Source organism: Pinus tabuliformis, chromosome 3_1, assembly GCF_031772625.1.
Source record: "Pinus tabuliformis cultivar Carrire ecotype Pingquan chromosome 3_1, CPIR1, whole genome shotgun sequence".
Lineage (NCBI taxonomy): Eukaryota > Viridiplantae > Streptophyta > Pinopsida > Pinales > Pinaceae > Pinus > Pinus tabuliformis.
Genome location: NC_142301.1, coordinates 690762571 through 690787433, shown reverse-complemented (window position 1 = coordinate 690787433; position 24863 = coordinate 690762571). Strand labels below are relative to the sequence as shown.

At 36.8% G+C, this 24863-nt stretch overlaps 1 protein-coding gene and 1 long non-coding RNA gene across 4 annotated transcripts; one reads left to right on the top strand and one right to left on the bottom strand.

The window, feature by feature from the left end:
- Positions 1-13733: 13733 nt before the first annotated feature.
- LOC149189022 (uncharacterized) lies at positions 13734-19139 on the bottom strand. 3 transcript variants are annotated; one of them, XR_016255869.1, is made up of 4 exons: positions 18860-19139; positions 14744-14870; positions 14237-14553; positions 13734-14119 (listed from the first exon to the last, which is right to left on the bottom strand). It is a non-coding gene; the product is annotated as an uncharacterized LOC149189022 (long non-coding RNA). The 3 variants fall into 3 exon arrangements; XR_016255868.1 differs by having other exon boundaries at positions 13734-14553; XR_016255870.1 differs by lacking the exon at positions 14744-14870 and having other exon boundaries at positions 13734-14553.
- A 4839-nt stretch (positions 19140-23978) lies between these two features.
- LOC149189021 (uncharacterized) lies at positions 23979-24500 on the top strand. Its single transcript, XM_089410105.1, has one exon. It carries the CDS (start codon positions 23979-23981, stop codon positions 24498-24500), a length of 522 nt encoding a protein of 173 aa, XP_089266231.1.
- The last annotated feature ends 363 nt before the right edge of the window (positions 24501-24863 follow it).

Below are 24863 nucleotides of genomic sequence, written 5' to 3'. Positions count from 1 at the left end.
TCTGCGGTTGAATGGAACGTTCGTATCTCTTCAGATCTGCGGTTTGAGCTGCGTATCTCTTCATATCTGCGGTTTGAGATGCGGTTCGTATCTCTTCAGTATCTGCGGTTGAGTGGGACGTTCGTATCTCTTCAGATCTGCGGTTTGGCTTTCGTAAAATATGGCTCCGAGCTTCGCAAAAATAACTAGTGGCTCATCCGTCTCTGGAGGACAATCTCCTGCCCATATCGTGAGTGAAGCCCCAGCTCCCACTATCTAGGTCCAGGACTCACTCGATGAAGCTTTGAAGTTCTCCGAAAGTGCCCTAATTTGTCGGTTCAATGGTTTTTAGCCGCGACTGATAGCACTCCACAATTGGATCTCGGAGGTATGGAAGCCTATCATTTCTGACGAAATTAATATCTACCCCTGTGCTAGAGGTTTCTTTATAGTAGATTTTGAAAATCCTGAAAGCAGACAATGTATTCTAGATTCCGGCCCTTGGTTTTGGGAAAAATCAGGCCTATTCATGAAGCGATGGAACCCATCATTCGATCCCTCTACAGCAGTGATAACCTCAGCACCAGTTTGGGTGAGATTGCCAAGCCTACCCTTGCATCTCTGGAATCTCTCCTCGCTAAAAGCCATCGGAAATGCAATTGGGAAATTTTACTGCAGGTGCCCAGAAACAGAGGAATATGCCAGAACCACCTATGCACGCATCTGTGTGGAAATGGATTTCAGCGCCGGATTCCCAACTGAAATAAACCTAACAAGTAAAGACTATGTGTGGAACCAGAAGCTTGATTATGAAAGTGTCATCATCAGATGTCGATCGTGCTTTGAGACGGGGCATCTAGCTAAAAATTGCCCAAAAGCCTCTGAGAAAAATTTTGCTAGAAAAAAACCACCACAGATCTACATGGTGGGAAGGAGCACAAAAAGAACACTACACTGTCATCAAAGAAGAATATTCTAGAGAAAACTCTGAGTCACAAGAAATCAAGGAAGAAGGAAACAACTCTCAAAGCAAGCCAGGAGAAAGCCCGCCCCAACAAATCAACAGTTATGAGGATTTGAATACCGCAGAAAATAAATCTCCATTTAACAGCAAAGCAGATCTCCTAAACCAAACTTCTTCTCCGACTATAGATCGCGAAGCTAAGACACCAATGTCCCAAGAACCAGAAGAGATGAAGGAGATGCAAGACAAAGGAAGTTGGAAGACCGTAGAGAAAAGAAAGAAAGCTACAACACCAATCTCGCCAAGAAAGACGAGGAGCCAGACAAGTAAAAATTAAGAAAATTGTAGGTCCGATAGACCAATTTGGTCTCAGTGGACATTAACCATCATCATCATCATCATCATCATCTTTGGTCTAATATATCTTCTTAATGTTGTACTATCATCTTCCTGAGAAGTATGTGGTTCAACTCGTTGTTCAAAAGTTCTTGGCAACTCTTGAACTACCTAATCTACTGGAATGTTGTCAACAGCTTGTGGAACTTCAACAATTGGTTGTTTAACACCAGTTTGTACTTGAGGGGTGTTGTGAACTATAACCAATCTATCACTTGAGGTGGAAGGTTGAGATTCTGAATGATCCTTTTCAGAAACTATGTTCCTGGTTTGATCACTCCCCCTGATCAAGTCATTTTCAAGAAACTTTGCATTTCTTGATTCCACAATCCTAGTGCTGTGAGATGGACAATAAAATATGTAACCTTTAGACCTTTCAACATATCCAATGAAATACCCACTAATGGTCCTTGGGTCCAACTTCTTCTCTTGTGGATTATATATTCTCACTTCAGACAGGCATCCCCAAACGCGCATATGTCGCAAACTCGGTTTCCAACCTTTCCATAATTCAAATGGCGTTTTAGGAACAACCTTGGTTGGAAATCGGTTTAATATATACACTATCATCTTAAATGCTTCATTCCACAAGGATTTAGGAAGATTGGAGCTGCTAAGCATACTCCGCACCATGTCCAATAATGTGTGGTTTCTTCTTTCTGCTACACCATTTTGGTCGGGTGAACCAGGCATGGTGTATTGGGCAACAATCTCATGCTTGGCCCAGGTGCTTGTCCATCTTCTGTGTATCTACCATAATATTCTCCACCTCTATCTGATCTCACGATCTTAATTTGCTTGCCGCATTGTTTCTCTACTTCAGCCTTAAAGATTTTAAAGGCATCTAATGCTTCGTTCTTTTTATGAAGCATGTAGAAATACATATATCGTGAATAATCATCTATAAAAGAGATGAAGTATCTCTGACCATGTAAGTCCATCTCTAGACTACATATATCAGTATGTATGATCTTTAATATGTCTGAACTCCTATTTGCACCTTTCTTTGACTTGTTGGTCTGCTTTCCCTTTATGCAGTCCACACAAGTCTCAAAATCAGTAAAATCCAAAGTATTAAGTACCCCTTCATTTACTAATCTTTTAATTCTTTCTATGGAGATATGACCTAATCTCTGGTGCCATAATTTAGAGGAATCCTCATTAATAACACATTTTTTAGTGTCAGTGTGAACATGCATTGAATCATAAGTGACATTGTTTTGTAAATTAATGCAGTAAAGACCATCAGACAAAGTACCATTCCCAACACAATCAAATTTATAAAACAAACTGAAAGATGTTTCTGAAAAATTTAAAGGAATATCCAAAATGTACAAGCCTTGAAACTGAAATCAAGTTTCTAGAAAAACTTGGAACATAAAAGGTCTTTTCTAATTCTAAAACAAAGCCACTACTTAAAGTTAAATAACATGTTCCTATAGCTTCCACATGCGAGCCCATTTTGTTTCCTAATAAGATGCTTTGCTCACTTCCCATTGGCTTCCTTCGGTTTTGCAAACCCTGCAAGGAATTCGAAATGTGAATTTTTGATCCAAAATCAATCCACCAGGTGTTAATATTGACATTAACCATATTAGATTCATAACAAACAAATGAGATTGGATTACCTTTGTCCACAAGCCATTTCTGAAATTTGGCGTATTCCTTCTTCACGTGTCCCTTCTTTTTACAGAAGAAACACTTGGAATCCTTCTCAATATCGATTTGGAGAGGTACTTTACCTTTCCCTTTCTGATTGGCTTGAGATTTTCCCTTTCCACGTGTTTCTAGCATTGCACTTTCTCCCAGTTCCATCATCAATCTCCCCTCCTCTTGAACACACATGGTCATGAGTTCATTAATTGACCACTTATCCTTATGTGTGTTGTATGAGATTTTGAAGGGTCCGTTTTGGTGCGGAAGGGTGTTCAGGATGTAGTGCACCAAGAAGGACTCTGATATTTCAACCTCGAGTTTCTTCAATTGAGCCACAGTGTCCCCCATTTGCATGATGTGCTCACATACACCGTTCACACTGGTGAGCCTTAGGGGTGAGAACTTCATGATTAGGGTGTTTGCTAGTGCCTTGTTTGAAGTGACGAATTGATCATCAATGGCTTTCAGCAAGTCTCAGACCTTTTCATGCTGATCAACGGAACCACGAATACCAGCGGAAATTTTAGTCTTAATGAACATCATGCTTAGGCGATTAGATCGGTCCCATCGTTCATAAAGTGTGATATCCGCCGCAGTGCTGGTATCAGTGAGTGCCGGTAGTTCATCTTTCCTAATAGCATAGTCTATGTCCATCCACCCTAAATGAAGGAGAACTCTCTCCTTCCAGACCTTATAGTTATCTCCCTTAAGTTCAGGAATATCACAACGAAATTCAGAGAAATTTGCAGGTTGTACAACTGCATAAAATCAAAGATCACATGTTTACGTTAAATTTGAGGCCTAAATAAAATTTCATGCTTTACCAATGTAAATCATATTTAAAATTGAATCTAATGACATAAAAATTGTCTGTGGACTAAATTTTCAATTCAAATAGATTCAATTATACTTTATGAAAGAATTTATCAAATTATTCACTTAATTCATAATTTTGAAGAGTATATTATGATTATAATTTGATACAAATTCTATCTTAGATTTGAACTTTATGATAAAACTATTAATTCATAATTCTTGTGAGTAAGTTATGAATAATTTGATATTTTATCCTAATTAATTATATAAATAAAATAAAAATTCTTGTGGGATAAAATTTATTATATTTAATATAATTAATTACAATAATGTTTAAATATTTTTAATGTGATCCTAATCAATCATAATATATAATATTATTAAATAGAAATGTCGTGGCTATTCTCTAATCAATTAAAAATTATATGGATCACTAGAGATTATTTCTTTTATGCATAAAAATTAACTTGATATGAGAATAATTATAAATTGCATAAATAAAACTATAATATTCATGCATAACATTCAACGATGAGTCTCATATACTCATCCAAAATAGCATGTATTAATTAAAGCAGAAATAATCAATTCATGCAAATTAAATATGAGCATCGTTATAAATTTGCACAACAATTATCCAAATTGCATCTAATTAAACCAAATAAATATTATAAGCATAAAAATTGAGCAAAAATTAGACATATTTCCAAATAAATGCCTTAATTCAAAAAATTCTCAAAATATGGCATTGAGCCAAACCGATGGCTCAATGGCTTGTCTTCATAACCTGATTTGATGGGGCTTTCTTCTCTAGTTTGGGAAAGTAGTATACAATAGTGAACAGGAGCTTATGGATGGTTGGATTCTTAGTTTCCCACTAGAAAAGTGTGTGGACTGCTAATATAAACACTTTCACTATTGTTTTTACATGCTGGTGTTATTTTTCTAAATTCAGTGAGCACTTGCTTTGAATTATTGAAAGTCTCTGGAGGTTTTATAGCACTTTCCTCTTCTGGTTTCTCTAATGGCTTTAGTTTTCTATAACAGTGCATCAACTACACACAGAAAGCCATCAGTCTTCTCTCTTTCTCAACATTACCAACAAGAAAATGCAAGGGAAAGAGAGAGGATTGGGCCACATGCATAAAACCTCCGAAAATAGAGTCTACATGACTTCTAATTCAAAACTTAATGAAACAGAGTATAATAACTCAGAGACAAAACGTCGTTCATAAACACCAAGGCAGAGATAAAACTTGCTCTGATACCCACTGTTAGCTGAATAACAATTTTGTAATGGCGAATAAACACTTAAAAGCATCGTAAACTTGAATACCCAAGAAATCATACCTCTGTCCATTAACACTTGCTCACACTCTGACACTATTTATTCTTAGCTTCAACTCCGAATGAAAACAACAATTACGGAAGAAGATTGTTCCCAATGTTGAAGCAACAGAGTTTCACGCTGAAGAAAATGAAATAGAGCCGCCTAGACTTGAACCGAAGACCTTCCGATGCTGAAGCACCAGAGTTTCAAAGGTCGATCCTACAGAAAACAGCACGGAAAGATCTGCAACAAGAACATAAATTGGAAAGATCTGTCACTGTTTCTTTCACCGGTTTGGCACTTCCAAACTCTGCTTGCTCTGATCTGATGGTGTAACGCTGAAAGGGATTGAGCGGTGAGCTTGGGGACCAAACAACGGTCTTTATAGCCAAGCTTCCATCAATCTTGTTGTGGCCACGTGTCAAGTTTTCCACAAAACATGGTAGAGAACTATAGGAGGAGTAATGGACCACTCCGGGAGCTCCCAACAAGAAAAAGAATCTTGTGAGACAGTTTCCGTGAGAACTGAATATAGGGAGCTAACAAGCTTGGCTATGAAGACTGTTGTTTGGTCCCCAGCTCACCGCTCAATCCCTTTCAATCTTACACCATTAGATCAGAGCGAGCAGAGTTTGGAAGTGCCAAACAGGTGAAAGAAATCTGTGATAAATGTTGTAGATATTTCCGTGCCATTTTCTGCAGGACCTTACACATTTCGGAACGATCTGCTTAGCTCCTCTTTTTCTATAATTGTTGTTTTCATTCGGAGTTGAAGCTAAGAAACTGAAGAAAAATGTAAATGGAAAGTCTAGTACTACGTGAGCTTTGAGCTTAGGTTTCAGCAATTTGGTTGGTTGTTCCATCGAATGTGTAAGCCTGTTAAAGAATAAGCTGTATCAGAGTGCGAGCAAGTATCAATGGCCGAAGGTATGATTTCTTGGGTATTCAAATTTTTATAATTCTTTTAAATATTTATTCCGCATCATAGAATCATTATTCAGCTAACATTTTGTATCATAGCAGTTTTATCTATGCCTTGGTGTTTATGAACAACACTTCCGTGTTATTATGCTTTGTTTCATTAAGTTTTGAATTAGAAATCAAGTAGAAATTGTTTTCGGAGGTTTTATGCATGCGGCCCAACCCTCTTTCTTTCCCTTGCATTTTCCTGCTAGTAATGTTGAGAAAGAGAGAAATTTGATGGCTTTCTATGTGTAGTTGATGCCACTGCTATAGAAAACCAAAGCCATTAGAGAAACCAGAAGAGGAAAGCATTGTAAAACCTCTAGAGACTTTCAATAACCCAAAGCAAGTGCTGACTGAATTCTGAGAAATAACACCAGCATGTAAAAACAATAGTGAAAGTATTATATCGGCTATCCACAAGCTTTTCCAGTGGGAAACTAAAAATCCAACCATCCATAAGCTCATGTTCATCATTGTATTCTACTTTCACAAACTAGAGAAGAAAGCCCCATAAAACCAGGTTATGAAGGCAAACCATTGAGGCATCATATTGGCTCAATGCCATATTTTGAGAATTTTCTGAATTAAGACATTTATTTGGAAATATGTCTAATTTTCGCTCAATTTTTATGCTTATAATATTTATTTGGTTTAATTTTATTCAATTTGGATAATTGTTGTGCAAATTTATAACTATGCTCATATTTAATTTGCATGAATTGATTATTTCTGCTCTAATTAATACATGCTATTTTGAATGAATATACAAAACCCATCGTTGAATGTTATGCATGAATATTATAGTTTTACTTATGCAATTTATAATTATTCTCATATCAAGTTAATTTTTACGCATAAAAGAAATAATGTCTAGTAAACCATATAATTTTTAATTGATTAAAGAATAGTCATATATCTCTAATTAAATAATATTATATGTTATGATTGATTAGGGTAACATAAAGAATATTTAGACATTAATTGTCATTAGTTATACTAAATATAATAAGTTTTATCCCACCAAAATTTTTATTATATTTATATAATTAATTAGGATAAAATATCAAATTATTCATAACTTACCCAGAAGGATTATGAATTAATAGTTTTATCATAAAGTTCAAATCTAAGATAGAATTTATATCAAATTATAATCATAATATACCCTTTAGAATTATGAATTAAGTGAATAATTTGATAAATTCTATCATAAAGGATAATTGAATCTACATGAATTGAAAATTTAGTCCACAGACAATTTTTATGTTATTAGATTCAATTTTAAGTATGATTTACATTGGTAAAGCATGAAATTTTATTTAGGCCTCAAATTTAACATAAGCATGTGATCTTTAATTTTATGTAATTGTACAACCTGCAAATTTCTCTAAAATTCGTTGTGATATCCCTGAACTTAAGGGAGATAACTATCAGGTCTAGAAAGAGAGAATTCTCTTTCATTTGGGGTGGATGGACATAGACTATGCTATTAGGAAAGATGAACCACCGACACTCACTAATACCAACACTGCAGCGGACACCACGTTTTATGAACGATGGGAGCGATCTAATCACCTAAGCATGATGTTCATTAAAACTAAAATTTCCGCCGGTATTCGTGGTTCCGTTGATCAGCGTGAAAAGGGATGAGACTTGCTGAAAGCCATTGATGATCAATTCGTCACTTCAGACAAGGCACTAGCAAGCACCCTAATCATGAAGTTCTCATCCCTAAGGCTCACCAGTGTGAAAGGTGTGCATGAGCACATCATGCAAATGAAGAACACTGTAGCTCAATTAAAGAAACTCAAGGTTGAAATGTCGGAGTCCTTCCTGGTGCACTACATCCTGAACACCCTTCCGCACCAATACGGACCCTTCAAAATCTCATACAACACACATAAGGATAAATGGTTAATTAATGAACTCATGACCATGTGTGTTCAAGAGGAAAGGAGACTGGTGATGGCACTGAGAAAAAGTGCAATGCTGGCAATGCGTGGAAAGGGAAAATCTCAAGCCAATCAGAAAGGAAAAGGTAAAATGCCTCCCCAAGTTGACATTAAAAAGGATTCCAAGTGTTTCTTTTGTAAAAAGAAGGTACACTGAAAAATGAATGCACTAAATTTCATAAATGGCTTGCGGACAAAGGTAATCCAACCTCATTTGTTTGTTATGAATCTAATATGGTTAATGTCAATATTAACACATTGTGGATTGGTTCTGGATCAACAATTCACATTTCAAATTCCTTGCAAGGTTTGCAAAACCTAAGGAAGCCAGTGGGAAGTGAGCAAAGCATCTTATTAGGAAACAATATGGGCTCGCATATGGAAGCTATAGGAACATGCTATTTAACTTTAAGTAGTGGCTTTGTTTTAGAATTAGAAAATACCTTTTATGTTCCAAGTTTTTCTAGAAACTTGATTTCAGTTTCAAGGCTTGTACATTTTGGAAATTCCTTTAACTTTTCAGAAACATCTTTCAGTTTGTTTTATAAATCTGATTGTGTTGGGAATAGTACTTTGTTTGATGGTCTTTACTGCATTAATTTACAAAACAATGTCACTTATGATTCAATGCATGTTCACACTGCACTAAAAAATGTGTTATTAATGAGGATTCCTCTAAATTATGGCACCAGAGATTAGGTCACATCTCCATAGAAAAAATTAAAAGATTAATAAATGAAGGAGTACTTAATACTCTGGATTTCACTGATTTTGAGACTTGTGTGAACTGTATAAAGGGAAAGCAGACCAACAAGTCAAAGAAAGGTGCCAATAGGAGTTCGGACATATTAGAGATCATACATTCTAATATATGTAGTCTAGACATGGACTCACATGGTCAAAGATACTTCATCTCTTTTATATATGATTACTCACAATATATGTATCTCTACATGCTTCATAAAAAGAACGAAGCATGAGATGCCTTTAAGATCTTTAAGGCTGAAGTAGAGAAACAATGCAGCAAGCAAATTAAGATCGTGAGATCAAATAGAGGTGGAAAATATTATGGCAGATACACAGAAGTTGGACAAGCACTTGGGCCATTCGCAAATTTTCTTTAAAAGCATGGGATTGTTGCCCAATACACCATGCCTGGTTCACCCGACCAGAATAGTGTAGCAAAAAGAAGAAACCAAACATTATTGGACATGGTGTGGAGTATGCTTAGCAGCTCCAATCTTCCTAAATCCTTGTGGACCGAAGCACTTAAGACGACGCGTTTGGGGATGCCCGTCTGAAGTGAGAATTTATAATCCGCAAGAGAAGAAGCTGGACCCAAAGACCATTAGTGGATATTTCATTAGATATGTTGAAAGGTCTAAAGGTTACAAATTTTATTGTCCATCTCACAGCTCTAGGATTGTGGAATCAAAAAATGCAAAGTTTCTTGAAAATGACTTGATCAGTGGGAGCGATCAAACCAGAAACATAGTTTCTAAGAAGGATCATTAAGAATCTCAACCTTCCACCTCAAGTGATAGATTGGTTATTTTTCGTAGCACCCCTCAAGTACAAACATGTGTTGAACAACCAATTGTTGAAGTTCCACAAGCTGCTAACAACATTCCAGTAGATCAAGTAGTTCAAGAGTTGCCAAAAACTTTTGAACAACAAGTTGAACCACATACTTCTCAGGAAGATGATGGTACAACATTAATAAGATTTATTAGACTAAAGAGATCACCAATCCCTGATGATTATGTTGTGTATCTGCAAGAATCTAACTACAACATTGGAGCCGAAAATGATCCTGAGTCCTTTTCACAAGTCATAAGTTGCAAAGAATCAGAATTATGGTACGATGCCATGAAGGAAGAGATGAATTCTATAAAGAGTAACGGAGTTTGGGATATTGTTTAGTTGCCTAATGGTGCAAAATCCATTGGATGTAAATGGGTCTTTAAGAGAAAGAAATACTCATTGGGCAACATTGATAGATACAAGGCAAGAAGAAGGAATCGATTACACGGAGACTTTCTCTCCTGTATCTAAGAAAGATTCCTTGCACGTTATTTTGGCATTAGTAGCCCATTTTAACTTAGAGTTGCAACAAATGGATGTGAAAATGACATTTCTCAATGGAGATCTAGAAGAGGAGGTTTACATGAAACAACCTGAAGGATTCCGCTCTAGTGATGGTGAGCAATTGGTTTGCAAGCTCAAGAAATCCTTATACGGTTTAAAACAAGCATCCCACCAATGGTATTTGAAATTCCATAATGTAATTTCTTCATTCAATTTTGTAGAAAACATTATGGATCAATGTATATACCTGAAAGTCAGTGGGAGTAAAATTTGTTTTCTTGTTTTATATGTGGATGACATTTTGCTAACAACCAATGATAAGGGTTTGCTACATGAGGTGAAACAATTCTTCTCTAAAAATTTTGATATGAAGGATATGGGTGAGGCATCTTATGTCATTGCCATTAAGATCCATAGAGACAGATTCTGAGGCATCTTGGCTCTGTCTCAGGAAACCTATATTAATAAAATTTTAGAGAGATTTCGGATGAAGGATTGTTGACCAAGTGTCGCTCCCGTTGTGAAGGGTGATAGGTTCAATTTGAACCAATGCCCGAAGAATGACTTTGAAAGGGAACAAATGAAGAACATTCCATATGCTTCTGTTGTCGAAAGCCTAATGTATATTCAGGTCTACACAAGACCTGACATTGCATTTGTTGTGGGAATGTCGAGACGATATCAGAGTGATCTAGGTTTAGACCACTGGAGCGTTGAAAAGAAAGTAATGAAGTACTTTCAAATAACCAAAGGCTACATGCTTATGTATAGACGGACAGACAGTTTGGAAGTAATTGGCTACACAGATTCTGACTTTGTTGGATGTGTTGATTCACACAAATCAACATCAAGATACATTTTTATGACGGCCGGTGGAGCTATATCATGGAGCAGTGCCAAGCAGACCTTCACTGCCACTTCCACTATGGAAGCCGAGTTCGTCTTTTGTTTTGAGGCTACTTCACATGGTATATGGCTTAAGAATTTCATTTCTGGACTTAGAATTATGGATTCTATCTCTAAGCCATTGAGAATGTATTGCGACAATTAAGTTGTTGTTTTTATGGCTAAAACAACAAAAGTGGGAGTCGAAGTAAACACATCGACATTAAGTATTTAGCTATAAGTGAACGAGTTAAAGAAAAGAAAGTGGTCATTGAACACGTCAGCACTGAGTTGATGATCGTTGGTCCTTTGACTAAGGGCATGCCACCATTAAAATTCAAGGATCATGTAATGAATATGGGACTTGGTTCCATCATGTAGTTTCTCATTGTATGGACAATGTTATTTTTATGAAATTCTTAATTATTGTGATGTTTTCTTCATATTTATCTGCACCTTAATTTAATTTGAGAGAATTCCTCTATGTAGGACCAATAATAAACATAAGTTTTATTCATTAAGAAATTGTTGCCACATAAATTATAATAGAAATAAATACATAGTAATACATGGAAAATAATGTTCGTCATTAAAAGACTTATCGCCATAATTCATGTATCTATTACTTAATACAGAGTATCAATGGGTTTTAAGATGAGACGTTAAATTAAAAGTATGGACCAGGTAGGAGAATGTTAGCTCCCTGTATCCCGTTCTCACGGAAACCGTCTCGCGGGATTCCTTTTCTTGTTGAGAGCTCCCGGAGTGGTCCATTGCTCCTACAGTTTTCTACCATGTTCTGTAGAACACTTGACACATGGCCACAGCAAGCTTGATGGAAGCTTGGCTCTAAACATTGTTGTTTGGTCCCCACGCTCACCGTTCAATCCCCTTCAGTCTTACACCATCAGATCAGAGCGAGCAGAGTTTGGAAGTGCCAAACGGGTGAAAGAAATCCGTGATAAATGTTGCAGCTCTTTCCATGCCATTTTCTGCAGGACCTTACATATTTGGGAACGATCTGCTTAGCTCCTCTTTTTCTATAATTGTTGTTTTCATTCGAAGTTGAAGCTAAAAAACTGGAGAAAATTGTAAATGGAAAGTCTTGTACTGCATGAGCTTTGAGCTTAGGTTTTAGCAATTTGGTTGGTTGTTCCATCGAATGTGTAACCCTATTAAAGAATAGACAGTATTAGAGTGTGAGCAAGTATCAATGGCCAAAGGTATGATTTCTTGGGTATTCAAGTTTTTCTGCTTCTTTCAAGTATTTATTTCGGGTTATAGAATCATTATTCAACTAACATGTTATCCATGGAGTTTCTCATGATTGGGTTGTTCTTATTCATCATGCAATTATCCTTCATTAACTACACATTTAACAAGAATTTGGTTTTCTTATTCATGATGCATCTACTTTTCATTAACTACACCTTTAACAAAAACTAGGGAACTTTTAGAAAACTGCTTTTGGTGTGCAACGCAAGAGGCCAATTTTCCAATTCTTTCTCTGAACAATGCAATTATCCTTCATTAACTACACCTGTAAGAAGAATTTGGTTTTCTTATTCATCATGCATCTACTTTTCATTAACTACACCTTTAACAAAAACTAGGGAACCTTTAGAAAACTGCTTTTGGTGTGCAACACAAGAGGCCAATTTTCCAATTCTTTGTTTGAACACATTATTTATTGTCAATCTTCAAGCCAGCAATCTCTGCTCCGTAAGTTGATATATACTGAAACTTAGATTTATTCCCTAGTCACGAACTTGCTTATATATCCCTCGAAGGTGTCATCACTGCCCCAAATCGTTCCAATTTTCTTTCTTCAAAATTAGTTAGCATTGGGGTAGGGAGAGGTTCTACACTACATTGTGTTAAAATAGGAAGGGCCTAAAAATCCTGCAAAGAAGCCAAAAAGAAAAAGATTCACTAGGCAATCCTAGAGAAAAGGGTCTAGTAACCCTCATATACATGAAACCAAGCAAATATGACCAATAAAGAAGAAATAAATTGAAATTTCAGAAAATATGTCCCAATTTAACCAGTGTGATGACGCAAAGGATGAGACTAAATCTGTTCAGTCCACTCATTAATTAGGAGAAGAGTCCCAAACGAAGGCGGCCTATGGGATGAGATGAATGGGGAGCAATAATCGGGCAGGGGAAGATACCAAACACACTACGACACGAAGAAGGCCTACTAGATGCCTGGTTGATATCAAGGAAATCAAATGATTCAAATGAGGGTGCATATGACATAAATAATCTCTCATAAATGCATGATTGAGAGTGATTAAGGAATATGAAACACAAAGTTCCCAAAAGAAGTGACCGGATGTTAACAACCGGGTTTTCTTTGGGGATGATGGATGCTTCTTTTACCGAAGGTATCAACACATCCGGTGTGACGACTGAACGTGAAACTCTTCAAGTTTCACAGATTCTTTTTGGCCAGATCTTAATAATGGATACTTGATTACTTGATTTGTGTTTTCATAATGCACCTACTTGATTTTGTGTTCTCATAATGCACCGCTTCAAATTTGATTTGTGTTCTCATAATGCACCTCTTCAAATTTCTAGCATAATTTCTAGCCAATTGCAATGCATGATTAAAAGGGATTAATGAATATGAAACACAGGGATTAATGAATATGAAACACAGGGATTTGTAGTCTATTACAAACGGGCACAATTAGTAGAGTTCCCAAAAATTATGAAGGCACATCTCCTTTTACCCAGATTCTTTTTGCCCAGATCTTAATGATTACTTGATTATGATTTCATAATGCACCTACTTGATTTTGTGTTCTCATAATGCACCGCTTCAAATTTCACAAGTTATTGTTGCATTCTAGCATAATTTGTAGCCAATTGCAATGCATGATTAAAAGGGATTAAGGAATATGAAACACAAATATTTGTACTCTATTACAAACGGGCACAATGAGTAGAGTTCCCAAAAATTACGAAGGCATATCTCCTTTTACCCAGTTGGTTTATCCGTAGGTTATCTCCTTTTACCGAGTTGGTTTATCCGTAGGTTGCGCAGTTGATTACACGTAAATTTCTCAGGTTGATTCGTCTGAAGAACCAGTTCCAAATCGATTCTTAGACCAAGATACAAGAGCAGCAGCTACGGGCACAGCTATTTACCTACTTAGACATAAATGTGACTAATATAATACAAATATCCTTTTACCTAGTTGGTTTATCCGTCAGTTACGCAGTTGATTAAGCTCCGGTTGATTAGTCTGAGGAACCCGTTCCAAATCCATTTTTAGACCATGATGCAAGAGCAGCTACAGATACAGATGTGGATGTGGACGTTGGACCAGCAGCTTAACCACTATTTTGTCCAGTGGAAGCACCAACACCAATACCTGCACGAAAGCCAGCAGTTTCACCTGTGCCCGCAGATTAAGCGATTTTTATAAAGAACATGGTAAAGTCCCGTATCGTCAAGGACATCCCTTCGAAACTGAGACTTATCCCTACCTGGCAACCCACAAGTCCTCCCTGGGGACGGGAATGCAAATTATGCAACACCCACAAAAGGACACTAAATATTAGAAATTAAACAATAAATACAGTATATTCTAGAAATTAAACTAGGCCTTTTATCATTAAACAATCAATACAGTATATATTAGAAATTAAACTATGCCACATGGATATCTAATTATGAAGCTCAAGTACATCACATAACTTGTCTCTGTTACGGCTCCTTTGATGATTCAATGCCACTGCTAACTTCACGATCAAGTTCAATGTACAAAACTTCAAATGTGTATAACTTCAGGCAGGCCATGGGAAATACAGCATACACACTGCTTCTGTGGGCATACGTGCACATACAGCATACACACAAAACAATGTCAAATTTACAGACAAACACGCCTAACATCACAGAAACAAAACCATACACAGGGAAAGTCACCGTCTTATTACACAATAGCATATATATTGAAAAGGTTTTCTCTCACAGAAACAATGCCTAGAATCACTGAGCCAAAACCATACATAAGGAAAATCACACAAAACCATAATACGATGGAAGAATTTTCTCAATTTTTTGAATCTCTGTCACTGTCTTTCTCCTTGCATTACAGAACAACTTTTATTGCTTTGTACATTATTCATATGCCAAGAGGCAGTCACTAGCTGTGTCTCCTGTAAAATATGCTCTGCTTCATCTTCTGCGTATTTCACATCCCTTTTCAGCGTTATTTTCGCTACCCTCAAAACTGCAAAGAGTTACATATATTACACGGATATTATTATTTTCAGAATCCGCCATTCTTGTCTCTATACAACAACTTAATTCTATTGCCTGACACATTATTCCTGTACGAAAATGGCAGTCGGTTTTCCTCTTCATCATCAGCAAAATCTGCACTGGTCCACCTTCTCGGCCTTTCACGCTCCTTTTCTGCACTATTTTTGCCGCCTTCAAAACTTCCCAAATTGTCCTACTCCCCAGCCTATAGCAACCATCTGTCACTTAAACTGTGCAACCTCGTAACCTCAAAGTTTCAGAACTCGACTCGGATTCACTTTGCATTCCCTCGTCTTCCTAAATATCCAACCTCCTCTTGTTGCTTAATCTCTTGAGCATCAACTAGAAACAGTCCACAACCCATTTTATGAAGTACTGCACATGTAGCAGTTTACATCCAAACACATTTGTAGACTATAACAATATACATATTGTAGACTCTTTCATGTCCACCAACCCAACAGCGAATATACTCAATCCCTAATGCTCAAATTTAAAATTTCATAACTGACACAAACACGCTGTTAATAGTTAATACGTCATAAGCAGTATCAATAAACCTGATTGGCTCAAAGGCAAAGCTTTGCCGTCATGTATGGCAATGTGCCAATATAGAATATTCTATTCAAGCGGTGTTTCCAATTGTAAACTAATTGTAAGCTTTTTGTTTATGACGAGGAGTTCCATATGCGTATTAGAAATAGACACCCACATTAGCACAGCAGGTTAGGTGCTCCACAACAGCCACAGATAAGTATTGAGGCCTAACACCAGCTTCTAGAGAGTATGTTAATTTTCTACAGACATTTGAATAACGACACTGACCACTATAGGATAAAATATATTCCAGTGGCCTTGCAAAAATTACCACCTTAATACAATGACATATTGCATTGAGCAAATATGAATCAAGAAGCTAAGAACAATAATGTCTAGATTGTTTAAACTATTTTAAACAACCATCAATTAAAATTATAAATCATTATAGCTTAAAATTATAAATCATTATAGCTTAATCTGTTTTAAAGATGACCACAATGTCTACATTGTAATATGCGTTAAAGTTTTAAACCATCCGGTGCAAATTGTCCGATCAATCATTCATATATATGTCATCGAATGGATTAAATGGAGAAAATAACAGGAACAGTATTGACAAATCACTACAAAAGATGGCTTGCGAATAGCACGAGGTACTTGAGATATGTGGGAATAACAGAATGACACTAGCAGAATATGATCCAGGTCGTTTGTTTAAGCGGCTATTTATATACGTTGCCGTGTGGATTGCCTTGGTCCCGTTATCTTCTTCTATCACTATGACTGAAAGATAACGAGTGAGGATAACGAGTGAAGACTAAAGTTGTATTAGTTGACAATGCAATGACATTGCATTTAGCAAAACATGAATCAAGAAGCTAAGAACAAGAAGGAAAATAGATTTAGCAAAACATGAATCAAGAAGCTAGGAACAACAAGGAAAATCGATTTTTTTTTTCTTTGCGGAACTTTAAATTTGAAATGTTCTACTAAGGTAAGAATTTATTTGAAATGTTATACTAAGATAAGAATAAGAATTTTTTTAGGGTTCGGCAAACCCATTTTAGCAAACGAACCCAGGCTGCAGTTATTGAGCACCAAGTTCTTTCTTAGGGGAAGAACCCGGTTCATATGGGTTCATCTGGGAAGTCCCCGCTCCAGCACATGTTTATAGCAACAAGGTTCTTATGGGTTATGGGAAGAACCCAATTCTTATGGGTTCGTCCCTGTTCATGGGAACAAGAATCCGGGACAGAACCGCGAACCCATGCTTCACAAACTTTTTGAAATTATAAAATGTCAGGGATATGAACAAATTAAACTTGCTCAAACAGTATCATGATGCTTTTATTTGTTGGATGTCATCTGCGATGATGCAGCAATTTTTCATATAAGCTAATTTTGATTTTGTATAGATTTTGAATACAGCAATTTTTCGTATAAGCTAATTTTGATTGTGTATAGATTTTGGATACAGCAATTTTTCATATAATCTAATTTTGATTTTGTATGGATTTTGGATTATTTACTGGTATATATGCATCTAAAACTTAGATTTATATTTATTACGTATTAAATATTGAAAATTTTATATACAAACTTTTAGACTTATATTTATTTATTACGCAGTAAGTTTATATTTATTACACATTAAGATGATTTGAAAAATAGAAAATCTTCTGGCTGCTTAAAGCATGAGAAGTGTCAGATAAAATAGATGAAAATAATAAATTTCCTTTCTGTTTGTAAGATCCGATAAAATTTATGTATATGGAAAGATTTGGAAAAATAGAAAATCTTCGGGCTGTTTAAATGATAAAAGTGCCCGGTAAATGAGATGCCGGTAATAAATTTATTTTACGTTGGTAAGTACCCAATAAATTGTTAAAATTTATGTATATTGAAAGATTTGAAAAAATGTAAAATCTTCTGGCTGCTTAAATGATAAGTTCCCAATAAAACAGATGCCAGGAATAAATTTATTTTCTGTTTGTCAGTAATCTGATAAAATTTATGTATATTCATGGAGAAAAAAAAAAAAAAAAAGAAGATATTCTCATAGAAAAAAATTAGTGATTTTCTATTTCTTCCACAGAGAATACACCACACTCCTCTCTCCCAATACCTAAAGTTCAGTTTAATGAAGATTCCATGGTGTGAGGAATCAGTTGAATGCCATCAAATAAACTAATCCGCAATCCTTCCTTCTACGCCTTTTTTAATTTTAAGATTAAACAGAAACACAATCCTTCCTTTCACATCTTTTAGAATTTAAAATTGAAAAGAAACGCAATCCTTCTTTTTACGTCTTATTGCATTTAAGAATTAGCAGAAAATGCAAAAATGACAACAACAAATAACTTAGATTTAACAGAAACTAACAAATAAATGGAGGAAAGAGTTTTATCGGACTGCATACCTCATAAAATTAGTGTGTTGTAACTTTTAAATACCTGGCACAATCGTTTAGTGTATCGGGTGGGAGGCTTTTGAATATGTAGGCTCTTCGTCAAAATTGGATTAACCGTCGGCCATATCAAACAATCAATCAAAGATTGCATCACAAAACTCGCGACACAGACCTCCGGCAAAAATAAGCTCGGATGGTTGGGAAGGTTCACCCTCCCCCAAAGAAGAAAATAAAAGCATTTCATTAATCTGATGGCCCGCCTGCAAGCGCACCCGCAAAGGCAATGCCACATCAAACCCCAATGAAGCTTTAATGGCTATTGGGTTTATATACATCAATCACCCTTCACTTCCAAATAAAAATTTCTTCAAGAATGTAAATACAAGATAGATGCCAATCCCCGTGATTTTGGATCTCGTGGGACACAATTTTCCCTCAATTCATCCCTCCATAGCCCTAGATCTCGAAAAATAAATCTCCAAGAATATAGACTGACAACGGCCTCTGATCATCTCGACAGGTTCGAAACGTAAATTAAAAATGAAACCATCCATTAAATAAAATACTTCAAAAGATGGCAATGGCTTCTAACAGACCTTTATTGTCAGAGCGTTTTCAGATAAATCATGGTCAGCTTGGAAAACCCTTCATAGAGAAACGTATCCAGCCAATGTAGTCCGATCGATCGTTCCAAAACCCCGATTCTCCAGCAGATAGTATTCCTGAACATTGGAAATGACGAAAACACAAGGAATTCGAAAAATTGACCACCAAGCTCAGTCTAGCATCCTAAACAGACAAGCTAAGCTAACTCAGTAACTGAAGACGTCCAGAATCGAACCCCGGCAACTACTACCAAAACGATGAATGAACGGGGATTTGCAATGCCCGACTCTGCAATTTAAAGAAAATTCTGGAGAAACTGACGGCTCAGATTAATGGTCGAATATTCTGATCGGATGGTCCACATATCTCGCAACTTTCGGCAGAGTGTGAGTCTAGTTGACAGGCACGTCAGCTTGAATTCCGTTCAGCGCGCTTCTCGATAAAAATCTCGATTTTGGAGATTCCGTGACACGTCAGCTCATCTTTATTGGACGTTATGGATATGGTTGACAAAAGCTTCATATGTGGTTCTCGACAAAAATCTCGATTTTGGAGATTCCGTGACACGTCAGATCACCTTTAATTGACGTTATGGATATGGTTGAAAAAATCTTCATATTTAATTTTTCATATATTTTTTATTACAATAATTTTAAAAATTAACACCTAATTTAATAAAAAAATTAAATTCATTATACGGCTATATATTCCACTTGTGATTTTATATCAAAATTAGCAACTAATACATTGCTTTACACAGGTGCTTAATTTTCATATAATTTTTATTACAATAATCCTAAAAATTGGCACCTAATTCAATGAAAAAGTTTTAAATTCAGAATACGGTTATATATTCAACTTGTGATTTTATATCAAAATCGTCACCTAATACGATATAAAATTGGCACCTAATACATTATATATTCAACCTGTGATTTTATATCAAAATTGGCATCTAATACATTGAGGAAAAATTTGACGAAATTTTTCCTAAAATTTTGCACCTAATACAAATACAAATTTCTTATATTTACTTTATGGATATACGAGATATATTTTATATTTAATTTAGTATCTTTTCCCATAAGATACCTTGTCTTTTGGCATGTTTCAGGTTTCGAAGCATGTTATTATAAAGTCTCTAATGTAGGGAAATCTTCCCTTAAATTTTACATAGGCTTTTTCTCTCAAAAAATTATCTACCAAATTTCATACCAACTCATTCTCAAATTATTAAATGGAAAATATTAACCATGTAATGTATTTTTAATGAAATCCAATGGAAAATATTAACCATGTAATGTATTTTTAATGAAATCCATTCCATTTGATTCACATGTAATGTGTTTTAAATTAAATTCAATGGGTCTTGGAAAATGGTATATAATAATAATAAAATATTATTTTTATAATTTGATATAATACTAAAAGATATTAATTTTTATAATTTGAGTGAAAAATGTTCACTAAAATTAATATGGTCTATTAAATATTAAGAAAGTAAAAAAACTAATCGAAATTTTTTAACATATTATTTCTATGCTTGAAGTGAGAGAAGCATTCTCAAATCGCCATAGTTTTGTTGTTTTAATAAGTCAGTAAGGTGGGTAATGTGATACATATTTTGAAAATTAAAACGAATTTGGCTATAAGCTTGACATACTATTTTATGTTTTTTTTTTAAGGTTATCTAATCAATTTCAAAGAGGGTAGGGTATATACATGTAAATAACTTGTAATTTGCAAATATTTGTGTGGTATTGGCAAGGTATTAACAAATAGCATTTTTTCTTATGGGCTAAAGATTGTGATGAAGTATATATATATTTTTTAAATATGGATCTAGAATAATTATCATCATAGGAATTATCCATTGGAATCGAGGAAAAGCAAGTGGAATTAAGGGCTTTTAGAATTTGTATAAAGGGTCTTTATTCTTCAATACTTTTGAGAAGATCCATTTTGGCAAAGTGACAGATCTATGCATTTGGAGAGGGTAACTTAGAGCTTCCACAAGGTTCATCTACAATAATGACTAGGGTGATAAGAGTTAAGGAGGTCCAATCTCATACTGATTTTGGAGGAAGAGGAGATTGATTATTTACAGGATCCACTGGAGGGCCAACAGATATGGTCTAGTTAAAAATTCCACCCATTTGTTGACATGTGAGAGCCATAGAAGCAATCACACATGGGGTCTATCTTGCTAGAGGATGAGGTTATCATCATTGTTGGTGAAATGGTTCAAGCTTTATCTAAATCCAATGTATGAGAGGGTAATTCGAGTAGGGATAATGTGATGAGACTAAGTGATGCATCTACTAATGTTCTTAGTTATTGGACCAAAAATCTTCTAGAAAAGTGTATTAGGATCAATGGGCATTAACACAAATGATATGCAAGGTACAATGATTTAACATAGACAACTAATTGCATAGTCATATTTACTCTAAAAGAGACTTGCAAAGGTACAATGAGATTGCGTGTAAGAGAAGCAGTGAACCAACAAGAGAATATAAGGGGAAAATGGCGATGTGGAGCAAGGGCTCTACGTTCTAGGGTTTCAGCATTCTCTGCAATGGCAGGTCGCTACAGACAGCAGAAGACCTGCAAATACTGACGGCTTCACAACTTTCATTCCCAGCTCGAACGTTTAGAACTTCATGAACCCCCCCAGGGGGAGGGCGCTGCGCCTCCCCCACTGGATGATGCAGGGCGGCAAAGGAATAAGGAAGGCGATAAACCAGCGGACCAGAGTGAGGACAGCGCGGATCTGAACTCACAACAGACAAAACAGGATAACAAAAAGCAACCCAAGGTCAGCTCGACAACATGCAAACCTGTAGCTACTGAGCGTTCGAAGGTAGAACTTCCAAGCCACAGAATCAATGCTCAGATACAGTATATGAGAGACCATGCACTGATAGGCAATTTCATAGGACTTTGGCCGACTGAGAAGGCGCTGCGGGGATGGATAGCAACAAAATGGAACCCAAAGGGACATATAACCCTGCAGTTGGGGCCAAAAGGGTTCTTCACAGCCATTTTTAACTGCCTGGAGGATCGGATTAGGGTGCTAGATGGAGGGCCTTACTTCTTCAATGTCGTCGGTCTATATCTCAGAGGGTGGGTAGAGCGCTTCAACCCTGATAAGGAGGATCTCAGTTGGGCTCCAGTCTAGATCCGACTGTACTCACTTCCCATGGAGTACTGGGATGAAGCGTCCCTACAAGAGATTGGAAATGTTCTGGGTGAATTTATAAAAGTTGCAGAGGAAACAAAAATTCGCAGATATACATCCTTTGCTCGTATTTTCGTCTACATGCACCTCAACAAGGCCCTCCCAGATGCAGTAAGTTTATTCCATGATGATATTGAATGGGTTCAGTTGATTGATTATGAACATGTGCCATTTAGATGCCGAAGATGTCACGCCCTGGGCCACTTATTCAGGGATTGCCCTTTAACTCAAAAATCTTCTCTCTCATCTGGACTTGATTTGCCTGAGGCTGATGGCTTTACCAAAGTAGCCAGTCGCAGGAAAACCCACAAGAAATCAGCTTCAAATTCTAAAATGCCTCAAGCCAGTTCCTCCAAGCCTTCAACGAGCAACAGCTTCGAAGCATTAGCTCGTCAAAATGACCCGAGCTCTGAAATTCCCGCTCCCCCAGAGACGGAGATGATGAAGGACAAACAATCGAAGCAGGTAGACTCCAAAGCGCTACAAGCAGATCCTCTGCTCAAAGCTACCTCCTCTTCAGATAAGCACTAGATCCCAGCATGGAATACTCAAGGAATGGAGGTAGACAACATACAATCTGATTCCAGAATAGCAGAAGAACCAAATGAAGAGTTAAATGAATCTCAGATCATGGAGGAGGAAACAGAGGCTATAGACATTGGGGAACTAGACATCCAGGGCCTAGAGCAGGCATGCAATACAAACAATTTTGACAAAATTCCAGATCGACAACTTGAGAATCTGGAGGAGATCCTATCTCGGGCGCAAAGGCAAAAATCTTTAGGTATTCAGACTGGAAGCCCCTGGGATGGAAGATTCATTACCAAAGATATCAAAAAGCGTGGAAGGAAAACAGACCTCCAACGAACAATCAGAATAGGAGAAATGCTAGTGGAGTCAGGCAGGTACTCCAAGCTAACCAAGTACTATAACTCTGATCATAATCCTTCCCAATGAAGTTAATATCATGGAACATAAGAGGGCTTAATGGCCCAGGGAAAGGAAGACTACTCAAAAACATGATAATGCGAGAAAAACCTCAAATCCTTTTCTTGCAAGAAACCAAATGCAATTCAAACGCTCTGGAAAGAATTGCAGCAAAAGTATGGCCAGGGAGTCTCACTGCTGTAGTGGATGCCGATGGGGCGTCTGGAGGCCTTGCAATCTTATGGGACGCCCGAGCTATTAGACTCAACAACATCCATGCAAATAAGAACTTCCTCCAAGCAATTTTTCACATCATTGGGACAAATATACACGGGCTCTTAACCAATGTGTATTTTCCCCAAGAGGCTACGCATAAAGAAGAAATCTTGAACACCCTCTCTGCAATCAACGTGATTTCTGGAGGTGACTTCAACATGATTACTAGGCTGGAAGAAAAAAGGGGAGGCAGGAACAGAGGGAATCAGGAAGGGAAACCCCTAAAAGACTTCATTCAGAATAACTGGCTTATTGACCTGCCTTTCAATAATGGTCTCTTTACATGGAGCAACAAGAGAGCAGGGTCGCAGCAGATCGCTTCTCGTTTGGACAGATTCTTACTCTCAGACAACGCTATTCATATCGGTGGAGACTTTGCAGCTTCCATCCTGCCTCTCACAGGATCTGATCACTGGCCCATCTCCCTTCATTGGACGCGTCCTGGCAACCAGATCCGAAGACCGTTTCATTTTGAGGCTTTCTGGATGTCTCACCCGGATTTCCACAACTTAATCAACTCGGAATGGAACAATTTCTCCCCTCCAACCGGGTCAAAGATGTTTCAATTTTAGCAGAAGCTAAAGCATCTTAAAGGCAAGATCAAACAATGGAATCATACTTCTTTTGGTAACATTTTCCAGGCTCAGAGCACCCTTGATCAAGATATGAAACATCTACAGCAAAGGATTATTGTTGAAGGCCACTCCGATGACCTGTCAGAACAGGAAAAAGTTCTTGAGACGCAAATCTTAGAAAGGGCTAAGCAGGAAGAAACGCTATGGAGGCAAAAATCAAGAATAAGGTGGCTTAAAGATGGAGAAAAAAACACAAAAAAATTTCATAGTACCACCATCCAACGTAGAATGAATAACAACATAACTCACATTCAAAATGAGCAGGGAGTTAAAGTGGAAACACATGAAGAAATTGAAAGCGAACTCCTAAACTATTTCAAGCAAGTGCATCGCGAGCCAAATTCAGACAGATCGCTGGCCATAGAAAAAATTACTCGAAATATTCCTAAAATTATTTCTGAGGAGCATAACCAACTTCTTCTCAAGCCTGTAGACTTACAGGAGGTTGAACTGGCAGTTCGTCAGCTGAAAGCAGGGAAAGCACTCAACTCGAATGGATTCACCTCCAACTTTTTCCACAATTTCTGGGATTTGATCAAGATGGAAGTCTAGCAGGTGGTTGAGGAATCAAGATCCTTAAGATGGATGTTTCTGGGAGTGAATGCCACATTCATTGCTCTGGTACCCAAGGTGGATCAACCTAGCACTCCTGACAAATACAGGCCTATAGCTCTGTGCAATATAATTTACAAGATAGTCTCCAAAATCATTGCCTCCAGACTCAAATTGTTGCTTCCTCTCATCATCTCGCCTGAGCAATCTGGATACCTCGAAGGTCAGCAGATTACGGATGGCATCATCCTAACTCATGAAATAATTCATTCCCTGAAGCACTCCAAGAAGCCAGGTATGCTCCTCAAAATAGATCTTTCAAAGGCTTTTGATAGCTTAAGCTGGTTGTACATTAAAAAAGTT